The sequence below is a fragment of the Adiantum capillus-veneris genome, chromosome 18 (assembly GCF_014529385.1).
Source record: "Adiantum capillus-veneris isolate H3 chromosome 18, ASM1452938v2, whole genome shotgun sequence".
Lineage (NCBI taxonomy): Eukaryota > Viridiplantae > Streptophyta > Polypodiopsida > Polypodiales > Pteridaceae > Adiantum > Adiantum capillus-veneris.
This window is the reverse complement of record NC_140948.1, coordinates 98,666,321-98,685,266: the sequence shown is the minus strand read 5'-3', so window position 1 is coordinate 98,685,266 and position 18,946 is coordinate 98,666,321. Positions and strand designations below refer to the sequence as shown.

Genomic DNA, 18,946 nt, shown 5'->3' with positions numbered 1-18,946 from the left:
TACAGCTCTAACATTCATGTAACAGGTATTTGATTTGAGCTCACTTTAAATACCTTGTACATCATTTGTTTCAGAAGCCATTGTCACACTGACAACCCATGTAGCTTTGAAACTCAAGGGGTCAAAGTAGGTTGCAAATCGAAGGCTTCCAGGTAAAGTGATAACACAGTTGGTGACTCTGCAAGTTCACCTTCTTCCATCCACTTAGCATCCATTGGTGGATAGTTTCTGAACTTTACCAAGTAACGCCTAGCAACCTTGCCTTTCACTTTTCTTTCTTTATGTGCCAAAATCTGTTCCGGGACCAAGATCTCGTCAAGTTTCTCGACTTCCGGCTGATCTTTAGCTGGCATATCTTCTAGCACATCACCCACATAGGGTCTGAGAAGACTCACATGAAACGCATTGTGGATCTTCCAACTGTCAGGCAATTTCAGCCTATATGCAACATCACTGATTATGTCGCATACTTGAAAAGGCCCATAGTAACGCATGCTGAGCTTTGGAAACAGTCTTTCCTTGCCCTTCATCTTCTTTAACCTTGCCTTTTCAAAGCGTAAAAGCACCCAATCACCAAGTGAATATACCACTTCACGACGGTGACGATCAGTTGCTTTCTTTTGCTTTGCCTGAGGCCTTTCTAAGGCCACTTTGACCTTCTTGTACATTTCATCCATGTCCTGAACATACTTATCTGCTTCAAATATCTTGTCCTTTGTATGCAGTATGGGAGGAACTTTCTTGCCACCTTCAACTATCTCAAAGGGTGCCTTGCCAGTTGATGAATGCACTGTATTATTGTATGCATACTCCACCAATGGCAAATACTGCTCCCACTTTCCTTTATGCTCTGACACATAGCACTTCAACAGATCTAGGACAGTAGAATTTGCCTCTTCTGACTGCCCATCTGTTTGAGGATGAAATGACGAAGAGAATTTGAGCGTGGTGCCCATATTCTCAAACAAGCCTCTCCAGAACAAACTTGTCATGCGTGGATCACGGTCGCTAACAATCGACTGTGGCATGCCATGATACTTGAAAATATTGCTCATAAACAAGCGTGCCATCTGATCTGGCTTTATCTTCTTCCTGACAGGAATAAAATGAGCCTGTTTGCTGAATCTGCAAATAATGGTCCAAATACCATCGTTTCCTGTCTGCGTTCTCGGAAGATCAAAGATAAAATCCATAGCAATACTTTCCCATGGTTTATCTGGAATAGGTAGTGGTTGCAATAACCGTGGTGCCTTTGGCCTGTCAAACTTGACCTTTTGGCATATTAGGCATTCTCGCACAAAGGCATCCACATCCCTTCTCAATGTAGGCCAGTAGAAGAATGTCTCAACCGCTTTAACTGTAGCATCGATACCACGATGCCCTGCATACGGTGGGACATGACTCTCTTCCATAACTTTGCGTCGCAATGGCTTTGTGACACACAATCTGCCATGCATCATCATGAACCCGTCTTTAAGAAGATAGTGTTCATGACGTTGTCCTTGCATTAGTTGCTCGAAGACCCTTGCAAAATCTTCATCATTTTCATACTGTTCTCTCATATCATCAAGTTCATGATGATAAGGAATCGACACAGCTAAAATTTGTGGCTTCCTTGACAAGGCATCAGCCACAACGTTCTTCTTGCCTTCCACATGCACAATCTGAAAATGGAACATGGACAAGATATTTGCCCATCGCATATGCTTCTCAGATAACTTTGTTTGTGTCAAGAAGTATCGCAAGGTCTGATGGTCCGTTTGGACACCGAAATCTGCACCTAGTAGGTAAGTGTTTCCAACTTAAGAGCGCATGAATCACAGCCAGTAACTCTTTCTCATAGACCTGCATGGTCATCTCTGGCCCTTGCAAAATTCTGCTCTCATAGGCTACTACCCTGCCATCTTGCATTAGCACAGCACCAATGCTACTACCGCAGGCATCACAGCCAGTAACTCTTTCTCATAGACCTGCATGGTCATCTCTGGCCCTTGCAAAATTCTGCTCTCATAGGCTACTACCCTGCCGTCTTGCATTAGCACAGCACCAATGCTACTACCGCAGGCATCACACTGGACCACAAATGACTTCCTAAGATCTGGCAACACAATGACTGGATCTGAAGTCATCTTTTCCTTTAAGAGATTAAAAGCTGAAATCTCTTTCTGTGTCCATCTGAAGGTGACTGCCTTCTTTTGAAGAGCATGTAAAGGTGAAGCAATCTCAGCGAAATTTCGGATAAACCTTCTGTAATAGGAGCATAGTCCCAAAAAGCTTCGGACATCATGCACCGTCTTCAAATTTGGCCATGACTTGATCGCTTCAACTTTTGCGGGATCCATTCTGACACCATCCTTTGAGACAATGTGTCCCAGAAGGTGAATCTCTTCCAGAAAAAACTCACTTTTCTTTGCATCGATGAGCAACCTATGACTACGTAGCTCTTTGAACACAATGGCCAAGTGATGCCTATGCTCCTCTTCATTCTTTGAGTTGACTATCATGTCATCAAAGAATGTACCAACAAACTGCTGGTGTGGACGGAAAATTCTGTCCATCATCCTATTGAACGTAGCAGGAGCATTTGTGAGACCAAAGGGCATCACTAAAAATTCGTAAAGGCCAAACTTCGTTCTAAAAGCAGTCTTGTGCACATCCTCTGATCTAATGCGGATCTGATGGTACCCACTCTTTAGATCTATCCTGCTAAACATAGCTGCTCCTTCTAATTTGTCCATAATATCATCAATTCTAGGTATAGGGAACCTATTCTTGATGGTATTCTTGTTCAGTGCACGGTAGTCGATGCACATACGCCATGAGCCATCCTTTTTCTGCACCAACAACACTGGAGAACAGAATGGAGATGAACTGGGCTGAATCAGCCCCTTTTCTAACAACTCCTGTACTTGGCCCATTATCTCTTTCTGCTGAGCCGCACTAACCCTGTACGGAGGCTTATTTGGTGGGCTACTGCCTGGCACCAAATCTATCGCATGGTCCTCGGGTCTCTCTGGCGGTAATTGAGACCGTAATGAATCGAAAAAACAGTCACTATACTGTTGTAAAAACATTGACATTTCTTTATCTAGCACAGATAAATTTGATTCATCACAATTTGACACTTCACGTGCAAAAACCAAGTACGCAGAAAGATGCTTTTTCATTACAAAAGTAATAGCAGAAGCTGATACAGTAGGAATAGACTCCCCTTTAAGCTTTACATCCAGAATGTGAGTCTTTCCCCTGCTCTGTACAGTGATCTTTTTGTTGTAGGCATCCATGATTCCCTGTGCACGAAACAACCAAGGAATACCTAGCAACACATCACATCCGTCCAGTGGCATGATGTAAAATTCTTCAGCATCTACATAGGACTGGATATGTAGACGCAACTTTCCAATGATGGGTGTCACAACCTTTGTATGGCCAGGACATGCCAAACCTGCCTCTGCTGTATACCCCATCTCTTCAGGTCTGATTCCCAACTTTGAAGCCAATTCTGGGGAAATGAAGTTGGCTTTGGCACATGGATCAAGGAAGATAAGCACTGTTTGATCCCTGACCTTTCCCCATGCTCTGCAAAGCTCACTTGCATCTGAATTTGGCTTGTCGCCCACCATATCTGGCACTAGACCAGCCATGGGCTTCTTTCCTTTCTTGTCTTCCTTGTCATCAGAATCAGCTGGCCTTTTCTTTGTAGGACAATTGTAAGCAATGTGGCCAGGCTGCTCACATATAAAGCATTTGTTCTCTGTCCTCAGGACCTTCTTTTGCTCTTCTGACTTGCGAGGAAAACGTCTTTTCCATTTCTTTGCTGGTCCTTTTTCTGATTCAGCCGTAGCTTTATCTTTCCCTGCGTTGGCTGACTCCTGAGTCCCTTTAGGAGCCTCATTGGGAACGTGCTTCTTGGCTGAATTTTTCTTGCCTGATCCTGCCTTTTCGCCGGTGTTAAATTCACAATCTTCTCCCTTGAGCAAACCATTGCCAGTGTTTGCTACCTCGATGAGCTGCGTCAAAGTAGTGACTTTTGTCTTCGTACAGTACTTTCTCAATCCTTTAGGTAGGCCACAACAGTATTTTTCAATCTGTTCTGTCAATGGCACAAACCTATAGGAAGTTACTGGAAGTAGAGCTTTCCAAAACTTCCGATTGTAATCATCCAGATTTCTGCAAGTGGCAGCATTTAGCTGGTGCCATTCTGTCATGACATCTGCTTCAAAGTCATCAGATAACCATGCTGCTGCAAAAATCTGCTTGAAGTAAATCCATGTGGACGGAGCTTGCCCTTGAAGCAATAAAGTTGTCCACCATTGTCCCGCATTCCCTGTAATGAAAGTGGCTGCCTTGCGGACCTTTGAAGCCTCTGTAAAATTTCCCCCTGCATAGGCCTTGTCAAACTGCTGGAGGAATGAGAGAGCCTTCTTCCTGTCATCAAACCCTGTAAAGGTCGTGAATGTCACACCTTTGCCACCTTCTTTGTACGGAGTTGGCCTCTCCAACGGCGTTAAATTGTCATATGGAAGTGACTGAAACATGGGAACACTATTAGGGTTCATCTGTGTTCCTTGGCCGCTATTAACTTGACCTGGAAACGCCATATTTGGCTGCTGATTTGTAATTCCAGCCATACCAAAATTTGCTTGTGGCATCCCAAATTGGCCGTGAGTGCTCTGAAACCCTGGTAGCATGCCCGTGACACCATACATGGGGTTAGGCATCATCGTTTGAGCACCCCCGAACACTGTTCTTGGCGTGTAAAACTGATTTCCAGGTGCACGACCAGCCATGCTCTGGAATACCGATCCACCTCCAAAATAGCCAGGGTGTACTGAAGGTGGTGGGAAGACCTGTTGCATAGCCTGTAGGTTGCTTCCCTGCCCATTAGAACCAGCTATAGGCTGCTGAAAGGTGGCGGGCTGAACTGGTACAGCTTGAAAGACTGGCATCTCAGCCACCTGTTCTTGCACCTTAGGCATAGGTTGTGGAGACTGCATGTTCTCCGTCAAGTGTACAGGTGTTTCCATTGACTGTGCGGTATGAATCAGCTGTGCTCGAGCCTTAACAGGCTTTTGAATATGATCCAGTGACCCAACTTGCTGAGACGGAACAGGAGGTTGCAAAAAAGCTAAAAACCTTGGATTCTGCATTACTTGTGTGAACATAGCCACAGCAGTAGCCAACTGGGTCCTGAATATATCGTCATCTGTTTGTGGTGATCTTGAGGACTCACCCACTTCATGTGTCTGTTGACCCTGTGAAGAGGAAACCTCTTCAGTCACATCATCTGGTCTGTCAGCCATAATTGCAATTCCCTGTGTCTTCAAGCCCAAAACTGACCAAGGCTCACTTCTATGGGAAAAAGTGATTTAATCCCGTCGATGGAACCATGAAACCGGCCTGTTCAATCCAAAAAGGGCGGTAGACTTTACTTCAAACCTTGATTTAGCTTTCACCCATTATTAGTCGTCTATTTTACCTGTACTTTCAAGACACAACAAAGGGGAGAGGGATACAGGTTGCTAGATTGCACCTGTATGAGTAGACGGACACCAGATTGGCCCCTAACTTAGGCGCCCCTTTCGGTATTTCTTTATTGTTCAAAAGAGGGAATATACGCTGTGGTTCTTTACAAGCTGCCCCGCACAACCTTGGCTGAATTTTGACTGTTCTGGCTTGATTTCGGCAACATAACTGTACTAGAACCCTTCACAGTCATTATTCCCACGCATTGGCCGACTTTCCCGACACATACGGGCACTTTGCAAAACCTGGCGAGAATCTGCAGCACGCTGAATTCTCTGTTTTCAGCCCTGAAAATGCGCCAGATCACCTGTACAGCGGTCCCCTTGCATCCCCGAACCTCCTGAGGGTATTAGGGTCCGTTTAGGGCCAAAACCCTAAACCTGCAAAAATACACAGCAGGGTGTAATTTGCTGTTTCTGGCTCCATTTCGCGTGCCGGTCGCATCCGTAGCAAGTCCTCGAGCTCCCGCACCTGTAGGGCTGCTTGCCCTTTGAATCGGACGAGATTTCTGGCGTGAAACCTCTCCGAATTCACCTGTACCTGCGGGGGGATTAGCCGCTAGCTAATCCAGTACCTGTGCAAGAGGCTCTTGCCTCGGCAATCGCGCATGAACCCACACAACTGTACATTGGTCAAATGAAAAGCCCACTAGAGGGGCATAACATACTGCCAAAGGGGAGAGAGAGGGCAGTGCGTAGCGTGCAAGGCATCACTCATGGCACCGCACTGTGCATAAGAGGGAAAGCAAGCACTCCATAGCTCTTAACCTGTGACAAAATCTGAAAATGAGGCTCTCCCTTCTTCAAATTCAGCGCCACTTCTTGTTGCATGAGGCAAGTGCACCAGAATGTGCCACTTGGCACATTTACAAGCATTTTCCCGTTTCGGGGTTGCCGCCTAAAAATATCCCAACCAGTTGCCCAGTTGACTTCACGACAGAGTAAGAAAATGTTCCCTTTGTCATTCCGGAGGTAATGACGCCAACACATTTTCAGATCCCAAAATAGCAGTTCCCTAAATTTTAGGAGATGCTGCCATTGTATCTTTCTAGGTCATCCGACCCTCTTTGTACACTGCGGCCACATCCAGAACTGAAATGTAGCCTCTATAGCAAAGGATTCCACTTTGGCTAGTCAATGACCCCACTTGGCTAACCATAGTCCTTGTCCAACCTTAGTGCTCTCTTGCCCTCAGGCCTGGACTCCCTCTGGACAGTTCCACACGAGCTATGCAATGCAGGGCGGTTAGATTTCCCGAGGGGTGTTTCCAAAAAGTGAAAGTAAATAGATAATAAGAAAGAAATCAACAAAAAGGATAGATAGTAGTCACACGCTGGTGACAATATCACCAGCGTTTCCAGTTTTCAGCCATCGCCGTCCCCGACGATGGCAGATCAGTCCACAGCCTCGTCGTCATCGCAATACCAAGTATCTCCAACAGTACCCATTAGTACCTTAGCAACACCGCTGTACAAGTACCCCTCGTCATGGTGGTGGTCGTCGTCGACACAATACCCCAGCATTTAGCACCCCTTGCGTTTTGGCTTGGCTCCTACCTAGCTCAGCATAGGGATCATCAAGACCTCCGTGTCCTTAGCACCCAAGTACCTTCAATACCCAGCAGTATTCGTAGTACCAAGCACCAAGTGCCAGCAGTATCCAATCCTTAGCCTCACAGTATCCAACTTCCAACAAGTACCCATCAACACCTCATCAATACCAGTATCATTAGCATCAAGTAACCATTAGCATCTCAGCATCTAATCATTTAGCATCATTGTATCAACATTTTGTGCAAGTAATAAAGCAAGTACTTGCTCTGGCAACAGAGCAAGGACGCTTGAGGGTGGTTGGAAGCCGACATGCCGTGTCGTCTCTCTCTCTCTCTCTCTCTCTCTCTCTCTCTCTCTCTCTCTCTCTCTCTCTCTCTCTCTCTCTCTCTCTCTCTCTCTCAGTTCAGTTTAGTTTAGTTTAGTTCTTTCAAGTGAAGTAAAGTAACCTTGTGTTTGTGCAGAGTACTAGATCCGAGCTAAAATCCTTAAACCCTTCCGCTGCACGTGATAGTATCTTTTGTAACTTTAGTCACTAGACGTTTTATAGAGCTCCTAACAAGTGTTGTGCCACTTGTACTTCCAAACTTTGTCCTTATGAGCCACTTTATAAATTTGAATCTAGATTTCCAGTTATCTCAGTTAGTGTTATCTGAAGTCTTTCATTTCAGTTCAATTGTCTGTCTAGATTCTCAATCTGGTCTTCTGAAGTCTGATTCTATTCATCCAATCTGACTAGACATCAAGCATCTGACTTTGATTTTCTAACTCTGAAATAGTTGTCAAGTAACCAGCTCATTCCATAAGGGATCTCCAAGCATGATGTAGAAGTCCTCGAGCCCTAGATACCCCTCACAATGCAACAGAAGTTTCCCTATGACAAGTGTAATGGCAATGTGCCTCCCTCCTACCACTAAAACCACTTCCATTGGTGGCCCCGTTTCTTTAAGTGTTATTTCAAGTCGAGCAGCCAATTCTGGTGATATGAAGTTGGCCTTAGCTTTGCCATCAAAGAAGATAAGGACTTCTTGATCACGTACTTTGTCCCACACTCTGCAAAGCTCCATACTCTCATCTATCTATTCTAGGCTCACCCCCACAAAATCTGAAACCAGTCTTGCCTTTGCATGCTCATTTGCCACTTTGGAAGTCTCTGGTTTGTCCTTTGTCTGCTCCTAGGTGCTTTGTTAGGGCATTTCGCAAGAATGTGCCCTTGCTCCCAACAACCGTAACATTTGCCCTCTTTATAGTATTTTGCACGTTGCTCTACTAATAACTCTGGGCATGTTAGAAGAGTCTTGTCCTGTTGCGATGGGACACAGGCCTATCCAAAGGATATGCCTACGTGCATTCCAAATCCCTCCTTGGCATGCCCCATAAGTCGTTGAATAGAATCAAACTTCTGATTGGGGCAATATCGCCTAATTTCTTTGGGTAGACCGCAACAAAACCGCTCAACTAGTTGCTAGAAGGTGATTTTCTTGAAAGAAGACACGAGTAGAAAAGTATCTCAAAACCTCTCGTAATAAGTCCCCAAGGTATCATCCTTTGTTATCTGCGAATGATGCCAAGCCGTGATGACATCTTCTACATACTCCTTTATAAGTCATGCTGAAGTGAAGCAGAGAAGTGCATAGCTTATCAAAGGATATGGACTCTGAGCGTTAAATACAGTTGGAGGCAAACATATATGTATAAAAGAAAGAAGATATTGAATTGAGTTTTTTTTTTATCATTAAAGTTATATCTCTACTCCTTTAAAAAAACTTGAAATGGATACAAACAAAATGATGCACCGAAAAACCACAAGAGCCAGAGCAATGCCTTGATTCCTAATCTTCGACAATAACAACTAACATTTGTGTTACCACAGACACCAAATTTACCTATACTGGCTAATAGGAGGTGACAAGTGCCTTTGCACGGTTTAACGTGGCTCAGTATAAATCACTTCAAACATCAACGAAACGTGTGCTTTTGAGTCTTGCAAAGGTTATGTCGAAACAAGATGTTCACCTAAAGAACAATAACATACCGAGGCACAATCTCCACAATTGAGTCAAGTCCTCGATTTTCAGACCTGTGAAAGGCCATAAAACATCAAGGAGGGGCAGTTAACATTTTTCCCACAATAATACAATTTAAAACTTTCATGCACAAGAAGCAATGTTAATTCTCTCACCTTTGGCTTGGTAGATTGATGGGTTTTGGGACACTTGGCACAGGGATCTTTCCCAGCACTGTCATTCCTCGTCGGGATGTGCCCAGTCTATCAAAATGAATATGAGCTTCAAAGCATTTCTAGACTGAATGTGTGTGTGTGTGTGTGCGCGCGCGCGCCCTGTCTATCAAAATGAATATGAGCTTCAAAGCATTTCTAGACTGAATGTGTGTGTGTGTGTGTGTGTGTGTGTGTGTGTGTGTGTGTGTGTGTGTGTGTGTGTGTGTGTGTGTGCGCACGCTCTCTCGTGCGCACGCCCATTTCTCTGACTTCTAGAGACACGCGCACACACACACACACAGAGAGAGAGAGAGGAGAGATTATATACCTTCTCTCCCCTGATGCCATGGCTGAAAATGAACGAATTCCCACAAGTATCACAGCAAATAGACCCGCAGGCACTTTCTTCTACATGGGAACCTGCATGTACTTCGTGGCTGATCAACTAAAATGGCACCCAACTTATTTATTGTTTGAGTGGGGGGAGTATGCCATTGGAATATTTGTGTGTGGTATATGAAGACCAAGATCGATTCTAAAAACCCTAATTCTATGCGCAGAATTATAGATACCGAGATGCAAGAATCATTACACACAATACCCTAAAAGCTTTGCGCTTACCCTAGAAAACAGTAACAAGCAACCGATCAGCAACCACATAAGCATAAATAGCTCACCCGTAGACATGAAAATGTTGTGATCTGCACAGTGTAGGAGTGTTAGACGGAAAGATCGCCCTGTTGCGGGGGCGCGCAGACACAGAGATCGTCTAGCTCCACGTGTGGAGGTTGAAGTTATCGAGGCAACACCATTTAATTCTAGTTCTAGTGTAGAGATTAAACGGCACTCTTTTGAATGTCTGTCTCTCTCATTTTCGTTTATAAGTGACGGTGTCACTCATGGGATCTACGGCAGGGGCGAGTTTTCGGGGCTTTGGGCTGTCGGATCAACGCAGTAGGGGGGGGCAGAATTTAATAGTGCAGCAGTCACAGTCGTTTCAAGCAAGCATGACAGGCGGGTTGGATAGGGAGCACGAGTCTCAAGCAGGAGGCGGTGAGGTCGAGTCTAAAGCGGGAGGTTGGAGACCATAATTTTTTGCCATGCAGAGATGGGATCAACGGTGGATTGAATATCCACCGTAGATCCCTCGAGAAAGTCCCTTGACATTTATAGATGAGGCCCCCCGAGTCCCATCAGAGGGCCCACAGGGGGAGGTGCTTATCCCTTCCAAATATTAGCCATGTTGCACGGTCGGGCAAGGGCTGCACACCATCGGGCAAGAGCCACACTTAGGCATCATCGTGGCCACCTAATCGATGCACCACATCCTGGGAAAGATGGAGAGAACTCGTAGCAACCAGCTAGGAACCTCCTTCTTGGGTGACCCGCTCCAGGTGGAGGATGCACTCGAGTGTCCAAAGGCAAGAGCCCTAGCAACGTGAACACCAATTGAGCACAAGGTGTCCCTCTAGAGTGTTACCAACGGGGGTCACACAAGGTGTCCCTCTAGAGTGTTATCCAACGGGGGTCACACAAGGTGTCCCTCACAACCTGTAGGTTGAGAGGCCAAAGCCTTGCCGTTTGACCAATTCTTTGGGGACGCTTCTCAAACTTTTTTGTTTTTTAGAAAAATGGAAGTTAAATTTAAAAAAGAATAAAAAGTTATAACAATATCTCAAAGGAAGGTACAGAAGGTGGGTAAGGCAAGGAAAAGAGGCAAGTATTACATCAGGGGACAAAGACCATAAAGAGATCGAGTTGGTACTAGACATGGGTGGTGAGGTGCTCAATCATGTGAAATATCTTTATTGAATACATATTGGCCAGCTTAGAGAACCACTGTGCCATCTTCATTCTTTTTCAATTGAGAAAAGAGAAAGGTATGAAGCATCCTTGACCATAGCTTTGATCTGCCATGAGCTTCTTGCAATTTGAAACTTAAATGCATATAGAAGTCCCGAGTTTCAAGAACCAAATAATACAGCATTCCTATGTAATCACACATTCCAAAGGTAAGCACATTCCACAAAAGAATATCCATTTGTTTGCATTCCGCAAGGAGGATTCCTTGCCGATCAAAAGATTGAGGATGAAAGGATGTGCACACAAAGTGAAGAGTAGATAGAAATGGTTGATTATGTGGGTACGGAAGAAACAAATGAACCAAAGTTTCTTTAGATTTATTGCATCTTGGACACAATCCATTGCTCACTCCAATCTTTTTGGCTTCAACACCAATCCACGCACCTTAGTGCAGCATCAACCATAGAAGAAAAGAGTGCTTGATATTATGAAGGAAAACTTGTACTGTTTTGAATCTGTATGACCATTGAACAGCACTCCAAGAGAGTTTCCACTTGGGACTCAACTTGATCTTTAGGACAAAAGAAAATTTGGTATGTTTATTATACCACTAAAATATATATTATGAGACATCAAAAATAGAATAGGCCTTGGACTTGGTATTGAAGACCTTGGGTGGAAAGCCTCTAGCCACCTATATATTGTTTATTACTAAGTCTACACATCAAGGTGAATAGGAAATTGAGATAACAAATCTTCTCTAGACAAAAATTGACCATCCTTTCCAACATCTAATGCCAACTTTGAAGCATCTTCCTTGAGCTAACAACTTACCAAACCATATGGAATCCTACAAAGAAAATTGAAGGTTAAACTCAGTATTCATTATCAGAGTACAAGATGTTTTGATGTGGTTCCAGCTCGACCAAAGTCTAGACACAATTTGAGAGGTTTTTGGTTTGAAAGACATGGGTGAGCAACACAACTTCCATAAGGAGAGATCCTTCCAAGTGGTATATCCTTCAAGAGAAAAGTGATAACAGATTCTCTGAATTAGAAGAGCCTAATAATCTAGAGAAGAAGTAGCTCTCAGAATCCACTTGTTTGATAACTTGATTGCCATCTTATGCAAATTAAGGAGATCCAATCCTCCCTCTTCCTTGGGCAGACAACAAGTTTGCTACAAGACTTTAGGAATCTTGAAATCGAATTCATTGCCACCCCGTAAGAACCTTCTTGCCATGGAGAGAGCTTTATTGATATGTTGATTCGAAGGTTTCCCCAACATGACAAAAAGTACATGAGCGAAGAGAGCAAATAACAACTCAAAACAAAAACTCTTGAGGAATGAGATGGCTGCATAGATTGCCATGCAAATACCTTTTTTTGAAACTTGTTGTCAGGACAAGGGTCCTACGGGGCAAGGCCCAACCTAGGGGGTCAGGGACCTAGGCCAAGGGCCTGGACTGGACCAGTGCGGACTGGGGATCCGCTTAGGGCAAGTGCTAGGAGCTAGCCTATATAAGGGGCGGTAGGGAGGAGGATCCCAGGTTCAGTTACCCTAGGTCTTACATTGGTATCAGAGCTAAGTTTGGAAGGCAGGGCGTGGTCCTCTTCACTTCTCCTTTTTTGCATGTTCATGCAAGCAAGGAAAATTACGAAGCTTGGCTATGCGGGCATGGCCGCTTAGCAGGCACCGTAGTCGAGCTTGGCTCGTGTGCAGGGCCGCTTGTGGCGAGAGAGGAGGGAACAGAGACCACGGCCAAACACAGCGAGGGTGGGCTCATCTTGAGCGCGACGGGCTGGGGGACAGTTCACGTCACAACGGCGACCTCCGAGCAGCACTGCAACACACGGGAATTCTCTTTCTCTCTCTCTCGCGCGGCACTCTGTTGTGCCATCGCCATGCCTGGAGTTTTTTTTCCCACTTAAGCGCCCAAAGGCCTTTGGCCTTAGGGCAAAGGACATATTTTTGTGTCCTCTAAAGATCAGTGCCCACGGGCTTCTGCAGCGGAAGGTGACATGAGTGGGCTACCTTGCATGTATCACTAACTAAAATACATCGACCATGTAGCAAACAACAGACCCGAAACAGCTGCAAATCTTGGAAAGCTCGACTTCCTAAAAATGGTTTGGGATTCGATGGTCGAGCAAAGAAGTTTAGGTAAACATACCATCGTGTTTGTTTGAAAAAGGGAACTTGTGCTTGCCGACCTCGGGTAAAGGTTCCAAACAAGGCTACTAGGCAAAGACAATGTTGATGCTCGGTTTAAGGTTCATGGAAGCTCGAGCATCAACATGACAAGTTTATACAGGCAATTGTATTTATCAATCTATTCAATACCTGGTTGAATAGTATATCATCAGTACGATCAAACATGCACGGCATGTCTTGAAAAATTATCGTGCTACGTCTAAGCCGGATTTTTTGAGTCAATCCGGATTTGCAAATAACTTTTCCATGCTTCGACAACCAATTTCAAGTACGCTTTGTCGAAGCATTGCAATTCCATTGTTACCCACATAACTTGATCTACAATTAATTGTTGTATCTCTGCATAAAATAATGTATGAGAATCGCATGCTAATCTTGCCATGCACCAGGTGTGCGTGCAATTTAGGCACTCCAAACACAAGCACGGCTTGTGACAGTCATTTTAAGCATTACACTTTTGTCGGCATCGAACCAATGTTGAACGTGCCAACGTGACTCAAGCATGGCATGAGTACCTGCAACCCTGATCTATTGCATGGATCAATAGCAGTTCAATTTTGATGCCCATGGAATCTCAAGGAGATCAGCACACCCTCTGACTCGACTTCATGAAGGGTGCACATAGCTCGGCATGGCTGACTTCTTGTCACTGCTTCCAGAAGCCGGCAAAGATGCTCGACACACGGCACTAACCAATTTGAATTGAAATTGCTTGACAAGGTCAATTCTCGTTTTCCATGATCTTTGTACGTGGGTATTAACATCTGTTGGCCAGAATTTGGGCATCTTGCATTGAAGATTCTCGCATTTGGACTATGCTATGAGCATACAAACTTGGCGGAGAAATTGGCAATATGACTGCAGGTTATTTCATTACATACCAGACAGGCGTATATGATATACGACCTTGTATATGACACACACGATAATTCTCTCTCGCACAATAGACAAGGCTATGAGTTGCATTTGAGCGAGTTTTTCCTTGACATCTCAAGACAACTTGCTACAGCAGGATGACCAGGTTAGACCATGTTCAATTTTGTTTATTTTTTCATGTTTATACTTTTGATTGGAAAGTACTGCTTTTGTGCAAAGCAAAGTGCTTTGACAATTTTATAGGAAGCAAGGCTTCTCCCTTGTGCCAAGGTTCTGCCCAATGACTTGGCATCAAGGGCATTGGCACACAAGTTTGGAAAACTAGCAAAATAGGGCATCTCACCTCATAGAATACCTACCAGTTTAGATTGTGCAAGGCACTAATGGTTTTGCCTCTAACATTTGAGGTATCACTCTCGCCAAGAGCATAAAAATCTGTATGCAAGGCATGCTAAGCAGGTGGCATGAATTCCACCGCTTCCGAGATTATGCTTTCTCTATCACACCAGACACTCTGTTCACTGACAACCTAAGTTCTCGATTGTTTAAATTTATGGTTGCAGTCACTACACAATACCACTAAATGGAACCTAAATCTACGACTTATTTTACAGGCAAAGTGCCATATTATGTCATTTTTGCCAAGTCACGACCCCATACATGGTAAGTGGGTCAAGCTGTGGCTTGTGTTTGCTGTTTCCTCTCTCGATGAGAGTGTTATACAGGCAGAGCATGCTTATAGGGTAAGCTGCAAGTCCGACATACGATGCATCAGAGGACACAGATTGGGCACAACTTATACAAGCTCGTCACTTAAGGAAAGTTCCTTCGCCCAACATGCTCTTCTTATCTCTCTTTCTTATTTCTCTCGCAGAATACTGCATACTTTCTAAGAAGCTTTTGCTACATGTTTCACTAGTGAGTTCTCCTGAGCCAAGAAGCTCTAACTCTCAGCTAGTAATTGGGCAAGATGCCATCCACATTAGTCTTCATCGGTTCAACGATTGAACACTAATTGCCATGAGGGCTATTAGCCACACACGCTGGCTAAGAGCCATTGTTAAATCTAGGGTAAGATCCACTTGTTGGTATTCCTTGGATGATTGTTCTCAAGATTGAACAACTCTACCTAGTAGAGTACCCATTGACATTAATTGACAAGCAAGTGTCTTGTCATTACGGATGTTTAGGGTGTCATTTTTGCACTACATGTTTTTAGTGCGATGCTCAAGTGAGTTTTTGATAATCTTAAACTCACACCAGCTCCACCACGGAGTATAGATGCAACAATCATTTGTGACAGCATGGCTGTCCTTAAGAGATCGGCAGTTCACTTGTGTGAGTCTCCTACTCTCCCTACAGCACTACGGAGTGTCTATGGACATACTGTTTTGGGGGTAAGACCCGGCGGATGCTTGCTACATCACCCCATAGGCATTATGGATCACAGTTTGATCTGCATAGTTGATCTCTCCCAGCTATACTTTCAAGGAAATAATTCCGCAATCTACCAAACGCGGTAGAGGACGGACACACTTTTCAAGTTGATTCCAATCAATCTGTACACGGTTGGCTATGTTGGTTACCGTTATCTACTAGTTGAGCAGTTTCTACAAAGAGTCTTACCAACGGGTTCGACTACGTAGATTCTAATCCAAGGGCTTGGATTGCAAAGGCAACACCTAGGGTCCCCCGTGCAATGCTGTTTGTTTCTTTCAGGTAGGGGAAGTGCTCCTCTCCATTTGAATACAAGTAAGTGTACATTACGTTCAAATCTCCAGGTACGCATCTATTGATTCGGTGTTATTCCATTTTTAGTATGCTTTGCTTGGTTTTTCAAGACGTCTAAGTACGCTTGAATGCTACAGAGCCATGCCAAGGGCATGTCGGCACAAAGTATTTTGGGCAAAGTGTCCAATCTATCTTTCTGTCTTATGCTGTTACGAACTTACTTGTAGGGTTCAATTTGGCACATGTTGTCACATGGGATACAACATGGTCTAGGAACTCAAGGAGTTCGGTTTAGCCAGTGTGGTGTGGAGCAAGGCTAATGAGGGTCCCTCTCACTCCCGTCGTAGAGTGTTTGCAGTTACCTCCACACGCAAGTACATCTTGTACTTGAAGGATGTTCTTTTTTACACATCCTTACATGAGACATATTCCACATGTGGAGAATATGAGTCTCTGGACTGACACTGGCGCCATTATTCCAATTATGTGTCACGACAAAGTCCCTAGGTACTGGTCACATCTGTTTTATAGACCATTTTTAGCATGACGTATCAGGAGCGATTTCGTGGCCAGAAATTGTCGGATACTTAGAATGACTTGTTAAGGTACAATTACTGCTACGCAACATTACAGATGGTTTTTTATACATATAGCAAGGCTATAAGTTGTTAATGAAAAAGTTTCATTGTCTGTACCTAGAAGTGAACAATGTTTCACCTTCTATGGTGATTCAGACGTTTCAGCAAGGCTTGCAAAAGATTGCAACTAAAAGTATTTAGTTTCTTTTCAGAACTATTTACATTCCTTTTAAATGTGCGCTAGGCGCATCACATTTGTCATAAGTATTGGCAAGGATCATTATGGATATACAGATTCGGGTTAGTTTTTGCTAAATGCATGCACACTAGGTGTTATGGGCCCTAGTCTTTAGCAAAGGCTGATTTGGAACGGCATGCATATTCCTCAGGTTATTGTTTATGAAGCATTTTGCACTCTACGTGCACTTTTTGTATGAGATTACTTTTGGGTCTACTAATCACCAATAGAGGTCATGGCTCGGTTTGGGTGTTTGTGGATTTTTTCAACTTAACCACGATGGTTATTTCGGACATTGTTGATTCCTCACCAATGTTATACAATACTGTGATTCTCTGTTTACCAGTCATCTAGGATGACTGTCTATCAACCGTGAGGAAAACACACCTAAGTACTGTCAGTTATCCAAGGGGATAGACAGATTACAAAGAGTAATCTTGTGCTAAAGAATCTGCTAAGAGCATACGTTAGCATAACGCATTTCTGAATAGATGATTTTCTCCCTATTCTAGAATTTGCTTAAGTACGATTTTCGACTTTGAACACCTCTTGTGGTGGGGTTGGAGATTGTGTCAATACTTTCATACGTCAAGGACTTACCAGGGGTGCTGACAAAGTATGTTGGCAAGTAACCTTCATTAGGGATGAACTTGTAGTTCTTTGTGTTCCAAACTATTCAGAATTCTAACACGAGGACACTCCCTATCTACGGACTTTTCAAGATACTCAGGCGAGTAGTAAATCTGGCTCACAACTGCATGGAAAGTTACGCCAAGGTTTCCTTACATTATTCCAGTACCTTCAGAAGATCTGAAAACTGGTTATGCCTTTGGACAACTCTTAGTTGTGGTTACTCCTTTACAGTACTCAAGTGAGTTATAAATGGAGTTACCATTTAGACCCAAGTGACTCTTAGTTGTGGTTACTCCTTTACAGCACTCAAGTGAGTCATAAATGGAATTACCATTTAGACCCAAGTGGTTGCAAACGGACAACAATGTTGAAAATCAAGATGTTGCTCTTGGTTTCATTGAACCTCCTCACTGCACCAATTACCGGTCATACAGACAACTGGCTCACTTATGGGACGTCAATAAAGAAAACATCAGTATTCTTAAGAAGATATTACTACTTGTGTTTTCGAGGACGAAAAATCTTCCTTAAGGGGTGAGTAATGTCAGGACAAGGGTCCTATGGGGCAAGGCCCAACCTAGGGGGTCAGAGACCTAGGCCAAGGGCCTGGACTGGACCAGTGCGGACTGGGGATCTGCTTAGGACAAGTGCTAGGAGCTAGCCTATATAAGGGGTGGTAGGGAGGAGGATCCCAGGTTCAGTTACCCTAGGTCTTACACTTGTCCACCACATAGTCCCGCATCTTTGGTTCAAAGTGACATTGAACCCCATTGGAATTCCAAGAAGCCTGAAAACCTATACCTCTTAAATTTGTAACAATCTACTTGCAAAATAATCAAAGTCGCTGTCCTTGAAGAAGACTTGTAGCCAGTTTTACTATGGTTAATCATCGAGCCACTAGCCAATCGAAACTGGTTTAATCAGTTCCAAAACTCATTAACATATTGAACATTGTTCTTGATTAAAATTTTTCTATCATCAGCAAACTATTGCATGGCATAACTTAGAAATTGCATTAGGAATGATGATGCTCTTTATAGTGCCTTTTTGAAGGCAATCCACATAAGCCATCCGAGAGCATTTGAGGCAATACCCGGGGGATTCACTCTCTATACAAAACAGGACGCCACCTGCGAGCAGACAACTTTGATAAAACCCCTATATACGACTCATATTAGGGTATATGACCCCCCTTTCTACACTTATACGACAAGCAATGCTGAAAACTATCATACCCCTATCTTACATATAAGATTTAGGTCTCACATGATCTAACTGAGTAAAAACTATTCAAAGAGCATATAGCATAGTGACTGGCAATGTACTAAGAAACCACTTTTGTTGATCCAAATCTGACCCATCTAAATTACTCAAAAAACATGGTTACAAATTTGTGATAGGTTCTCCGTGTAAATTTGCATTTATACAAATTCTTTATAGCTTTCATCCCTCAACAAATAAACTATAATCACAAAACAAGCAATTGATACAAAGCAATGTTAGTTCTTGCATGTATCTTTGTAGCTATTGACTCACAAGTTTGAGGGCAGAGTCTTTTGGGAAGCCATGATTTTGA

At 43.7% G+C, this 18,946-nt stretch overlaps 1 protein-coding gene across 5 annotated transcripts in view; it reads right to left on the bottom strand.

Annotated features, from left to right (window-relative positions):
• Window positions 1-10,148, bottom strand: part of LOC147436073 (uncharacterized) — a 71,360-nt gene extending 61,212 nt beyond the window's left edge. For 2 of the 5 annotated variants that reach the window (XM_086488965.1, XM_086488966.1), the window contains exons 1-4: window positions 9,974-10,148; window positions 9,625-9,716; window positions 9,258-9,344; window positions 9,111-9,155 (exon numbers count right to left, since the gene is read on the bottom strand). In XM_086488965.1, coding sequence (XP_086345091.1) covers window positions 9,111-9,155; window positions 9,258-9,344; window positions 9,625-9,644 — 152 coding nt within the window. In that variant the 5' untranslated portion in view covers window positions 9,645-9,716; window positions 9,974-10,148. Of the gene's footprint in view, window positions 1-9,091; window positions 9,156-9,257; window positions 9,421-9,624; window positions 9,717-9,973 lie in introns of those variants that run through there. The other 3 variants (XM_086488967.1, XM_086488968.1, XM_086488969.1) reach the window with 3 other exon arrangements.
• Between the last annotated feature and the right edge of the window lie 8,798 nt (window positions 10,149-18,946).